This window comes from Dermacentor andersoni, chromosome 8 (genome assembly GCF_023375885.2).
Source record: "Dermacentor andersoni chromosome 8, qqDerAnde1_hic_scaffold, whole genome shotgun sequence".
NCBI lineage: Eukaryota > Metazoa > Arthropoda > Arachnida > Ixodida > Ixodidae > Dermacentor > Dermacentor andersoni.
Window position 1 is genome coordinate 120,877,717 of NC_092821.1, and position 6,000 is coordinate 120,883,716.

At 47.1% G+C, this 6,000-nt stretch overlaps 1 protein-coding gene across 1 annotated transcript in view; it reads right to left on the reverse strand.

Annotated features, from left to right (window-relative positions):
- The window catches only part of LOC126529425 (lysosomal alpha-glucosidase-like), a 36,772-nt gene extending 32,433 nt beyond the window's left edge, over positions 1–4,339 (reverse strand). The window contains exons 1-2 of the mRNA XM_050177025.3: positions 4,138–4,339; positions 574–736 (exon numbers count right to left, since the gene is read on the reverse strand). Of these exons, the coding sequence (XP_050032982.2) occupies positions 574–736; positions 4,138–4,259 (285 nt within the window). The 5' untranslated portion in view covers positions 4,260–4,339. The remainder of the gene's footprint in view (positions 1–573; positions 737–4,137) is intronic.
- Between the last annotated feature and the right edge of the window lie 1,661 nt (positions 4,340–6,000).

A 6,000-nucleotide genomic window follows, 5' to 3' on the forward strand; every position in this document is an offset into this window, starting at 1 on the left:
CGCCAAGATGGCCGAAATACGAGAATGTACATTGACGCCGGCGACTTGACACTGGCGTACCGGCACTGCAGGTTTTGGCGCGACAGTCAAGAAGAAAAAAAAGCTCGCGTTCGTTTTTGTAATAATCAACATCTTGTCACAAGATTAAGAAAACTTGACTTTTGAAAGAATACTTTGTCAGGCTAAACTGATAGATTTTATTCTCTGTGTGTGTATCTCTAATTCTTGTCTAAGTAGACGGAACACGGACGAGAAAGCGTACTATCTCCTTTCTGCAGACGGAACCTGGGCTTCCGTAAGTGTCCACCTAGCGGACATGTCAATTTTGACTGTAGCTGAAATACTGATTGGCTGGGCTGGGGCAGCAGGGAGGAGAAAGAAACAGGCACCAACGATTAGTTTCCGTCTCACTGGTTCAGCTTCAGCCAATGAGTGGCGGACGAAATGGGCAGTCCACTAGGTGGATGCTTACAGAATTACCCTCTCCCCTGAACTTTCAGTAGAGAGAGTGGGGACACTGGACGGCCGATAAGTCGCCGATGCGTGCCGATATATACGTGAACGTGCAATCACCAGCGTTCGCAGGTCTCGGTTAAACCCAACGTGAGGATGGACGATGTTGCGCTCCAGTGGTCCCCTACTCTCTCCGAAGCCGTACAGTTTCGTGGTCGGTACAAGCGTCACCAGCTGCACAAACCGGGGAGTGTACACCAGTCGGGACAGGTCCGTCTCGAACCTGTAATTATATGCAAACGCATTGCATGCATGCGCTCGTATGTGCATACACAAATAGAACATGCATGCATAAATACAGCCTACGAACAACATACATACGTGCAACATACACACACAGGTCTGCGATCACGCACTTGATGTTGCTTTAGCGTGTTCCTAAATCTAACTATACGTGAGCAGCTTTCGTGTCGGCTACTTACACATAATACACATAATACATACACATACACATAATACATACATACATACATACATACATACATACATACATACATACATACATACATACATACATACATACATACATACATACATACATACATACATACATACATACATACATACATACATACATACATACATACATACATACATACATACATACATACATACATACATACATACATACATTTTCTTTGATATTGTGGTTTTACGGGCCGAAACCACGATCTGATTGCGGGGTACGCCGTAATGGGGGACCATTACGGCAAACAGCACGTAAAATAACGAGACAAGAAAGAGTGGACAGGCGATGTGCAGTGCTAGTGCAGTCTTCCTTTTCTTTTTGTCACGTTATTTCACACGCTGTCTTTCGTAATGAAGCCATTCCAACAAGCTCGAGTTCAGACCCTCTTAAAGTAGTGGATAACTCCGGATCAGTTATGACTACCCGGGGTTCTTTAACGCGCACTCAATTCACGGCAAACATGCATTCTTACATTTCGCCCCCATCGAAATGCAGCAGACGCGGCCGGCATTCGATCCCGTGCCCTTGAGATAGGTACATGCATACATACACAATGGCGCACAATTACGCAATACAGCAATACGTGAAGCACCGAGAGGTCTTTCAAGCCCGGTGCATTGCACTTTCCCTTCGTGCATTTGCACGTTGGCACACACAAACCACGTGTTAGTACATTCATGCGCGCGAACGAACACGCGGACGCAGAAACGTAAGAACAGGCAGTAGGATTCTAAAAAAATCTAGTGTTGATCTAGACATCGTTACTATCTCATCGTGGCGCCAAGTTTTCTCTCACGTTTACTTCTAGGCGCCCGTGTGAATTACTATGCATACACGGCACGCGACCACGGCCGCGAAAAAGAAAGAGGAAGGTGTAGGGGCCGACATTAGCTGACGGCGGTTCTTCAAAGGCGATATTTGTTTCGAGGCCAAATTAAAAGCAGGCAACGCGAGGAAAACTGTCATTGCCAATGGCTGAAGTTGTATGCTTCCCGTTCTCACCGTACGTAATGCATCCGACCTATCGTATTAATGAGCATCAGTAGACGTCTTAAATCTACGAGTTCGCGTTTCTCAGCTTGCCAATGTGGATCGCCCAAGGTTGCGCAGAATCACTGCGCAATACGCCATTAGAGCAACGGAAAGCGCCGTTCTTCTTTACCCGTGGTTCACTTTATCGTGTCTTACATCTTTACTTTGCAAGTGACGTCCTGCCTCAGGAATGATATTTTTTTAAAAAGACAGAATAAAAAAGCACCCAAAACCCCAACTTTAATTTATGTTGTAAGTAAGGCTTCACCTAACGCATGGTAGCTCGAGGTGGTGCACCCTTCCCAGGCACGGAAAATGGATTTGCACGCGATCGATATTATACCGTCGGCAGGGTTGGTTTGAGAAGACAAAGGGCTATTTTCTATCTGTTAAAAAGGGGCGATGAAAGAGACGAGACAAAGCAAGTTGCTGACAGTGTTATGCCTTGTCTTGGTTTGTCTATTCCGTTGTCACACCTGTGTGCGCCGGAAATATATCCAATGCACTCGAATTTCAATGCTCACTGTGTGAATTGTTGCAACCGCTTTATATTACTGCTGTAAGCGCAGTCGGGAGTCTTGCAACAAGAATGAATCCACGCAGAAATCAAGTCTATTTCATGCTGCAGCAATGTCATGGCCTCAGCCAAGCTATGTTAAGTGTGCTACACGTCAAGCTGTGTTACTCGCAGCTGTTTACTACAGCAAGGATCTTTCATGTACAGAAAAAGAAATAAAAAGCATTCATTCATTCAAATAAATACTTGTTATTTATGTTAAGTCTAAAGCCACCAGATGTGACTTCAGAATGGAACTAGGATAGAAAGCAATTTCGCAGATAAACAAAACGAAGACAAACATCAAGTACACCAGAACCCTCGACGCAAGAAGCTCAACGATAAGCTGCACGGCAGCTTCATAAGTCATTCCGTTACTTGCAATGGTGCAACGTCATTGCAACTAACAGTTACGCCCCTTAAACTAGCCAAATTTTAATGGTACACTAAAAAACAACATAAAATTATTTACACTAGTAAAGTACTCTCACGCGCAGTCATTTTCACGCATATTCTAGAAAACGTGGAGAAAAGAAAAGCCATTCTCCTCTTTCGCTTTTTTTTTTTTTTTCGCGCTTAGGCGTCGGCGCCAGCACGTCACCGTGACGTCACTGCTTCGAGATACTTTCTCGTCTTTAGGTCCGTTCTGGGGCAGGAAAATGTTTTCGAAACCTACAACGTTGAGTCTTTGATGCCTGTAGAATTAAACGCAGCGTTATCATGTTCATAAACGATCGACTAGACAGGAAAGGTCGCTCTCGCCGTTCCATGTCGTCCCGGCGATGATGTTGCAGGAACTTCCGAGCGGAGTCGCCAAGCGTCTTTTCTTGTTTCGCGTCTTTGATGGCTTGCCACACCTTCTCTCAGAACAGAAGCTGGCGTATTCTTTTTTTATTTCTTTTTTGATCGTAGAAAGGTAATTTACTAACTCACCTACTTAGTGTTTCCCTCATGCATCCCCTTAATATATCTCAAACTGTCGCCATGAGGGACGCCTTAGAGGAGGTCTGCGATCACGCACTTGATGTTGCTTTAGCGTGTTCCTAAATTTAACTATGCGTGAGCAGCTTTTGTGTCGACTCTGTCCATTATGCGACCGTAGGGGCCGGGAATCGAACCCGCAACCTCGTGCCGAACAGCAGAACGACGGCGTCTATGGTCATTGAATGATGGCAGCGAGTAAAGTTACGTTTCTCGTGTTTTGTTTGGCGTCGCCGTTCGTCGCAGTCTCACTTTCACTTCGCACCCTATGCCCCCTTACACACCGGCACTTTAGATGGTTACTGAATTCAACCTACATGGCTCTTCTCGGGTGCGGTAGAAGCGTGAAGAGTGAATTGTTACAGCACGAGAGAAATGTCGGGTACGCCTGAAAGCTACGTGTAAGCCGCCCCACTTACGTCAACTGCAATATACATTCATCGACTTGTGCTCGCACTAAAAATTCCCACGCGACCGGTTCCTCCAGTTGCCGCCCATCCATCGACTTCGCGTTGTTTCAGACGCGTTAGTTTTCCGGCAATGTTAGCTGCCAGTTTCGAGACGCAACCCGCGTGCGATGGCTCACAGTATCTGCCGGTCTCCCGGTCTGTAGACCACCACGTCGCCAACCTTGGTCGTGTACACGGTGAGCAGGCGAGACGTGGCCTCGTGCTGATCGGTAACCGGGGGAACGCTGGTGCGGTACATGTCCTCGGATGACGTCACCTGCGCGAAAGTACGCGCAGTTTTTTTTTATTTATTCGCTTTCACGATTTATTTTACCGGAGCATTTAGATTGATTCAATGTTATTCGCGTGTACATTACGCCACAAAAAGTATCCACGAGCTGCCTAGACCCGTAGCCAAAGGTTTGTGGTGGGTCTAATACAAGCATATATTTGCCGAAAGAACATAGCGAAGCTAATGTTAAAAGTAAGCAAATAAAGAAACGTTTGAGGCGTGCAACTTTCTTGGCACAGGAAAGAAAAAGGAAATCGTCAGCAAAGTGACAAAGATTAATTGAAAACAAAGAAGCCCGGCACCTAGATAGTTTGCTGACAATCCTGCTCGCAAAATATTACGGTGATGTACGCAATGAAAGCAGGCGAAAACTCAAGTGAAGAGTCCACCGCCCTTCTTACCGAAGAAAACAGTCCCCGCACCAGCAGAAACGATACTCCATCTCGCAAGTCATTCGCAGCACTGTCGAAAGTACGAGGCGTACACAGGTAACACAATACCCGTGCGCATCGGAATATAGTTCCTGACATAACTGTCTCATTAGTGGCGGGACTAGAAAGTTTTTTTTTCTTTTATTCTTACTTGATACATGATACGTTACAGCGATATGCTTAACCCGTTAGCAACCGTTTTGCGCATGCACGTCGTATGCCGTGAGTTACTGCGGCGGCGAGCAGACGACCCGGCGCGAATGAACACATCTCGAAGGGCGTTCGACCTTCCTATTGGTTAAGGAGCCTTGTAGCTTCCACAGTGCCGCAAACGACTTGTGACGTCACAACAGTGGCGCTTGCGCATCACGTGCTTAGCACGTGCAGTGCAAAAAACAGCCAGCAACCAGCGCGAACATGTCGGGGTCCGCAGGAAAAGCACGGCGCATGCAAAATGTCATGTTCAAATGCGCAGCGCGACAAGAGGAGAATACAGACTAAAAAGAAAAAGGGAGGAGGTTATTGTGACGCAGTGGTCACGTGTGTCCTCACCTCTGACTTGAGAGACTATAGGAGACTACAGCAGAGGAAATGTCGCTTTTGGGAACCGGTCGGGAGAGAATTTGTGGCAGGAAGGGTAGCTCGCCATGACCTCCAAACATTTTTATTTGCTTCTGTTTCGGATACTACTAAATCTCGTTTAGAAAACTTTGCGGTATACTTTTCCCTGTGCGGGGTTTTACGCAACTCGTTGCGTACTTACCGTGAGTAACCGAAATTCTGGACGGTGATTAGTGGGTGCCCTGCAAAAAACCACCGCCACGACGTTCACAAATTTTCGCTCACCGTTAGGCGGGCGATCGCAGGAGCGTACAGGGAGGCGACGACCTCGATCTCTGAGGCGTCCTCCGGGAATCCCGAGGGCCGCACGCGGCGCATGAGCGTCTTCAAGACGGCGCTTGACGACTCCCTCCTGTGCGTCAACTTGTAAGGAGAGATGGCGAGAGCGTGGTTTAGGGCAGAAGGAGAGATGACGAAGCTCGCGAAACACGGTCACAGCCCCTTTAAAGACGACGAAGGAAACAAACACGAAAATGCACAGGACGGGTGCGCCGGCACACTTCGTGTCGACGTCTTATTCGCCTTGCCTTAGCGCTCCTAACCATGTTTCACATTGCCAGTTACCCACTGGCCCGGCTTTCAGAAATAGGACACTTTAGCTAGGGAAGCGGAGGAGCAAGTTCGATCTAAACGTACACAGAAGAGAAACGGAGAGA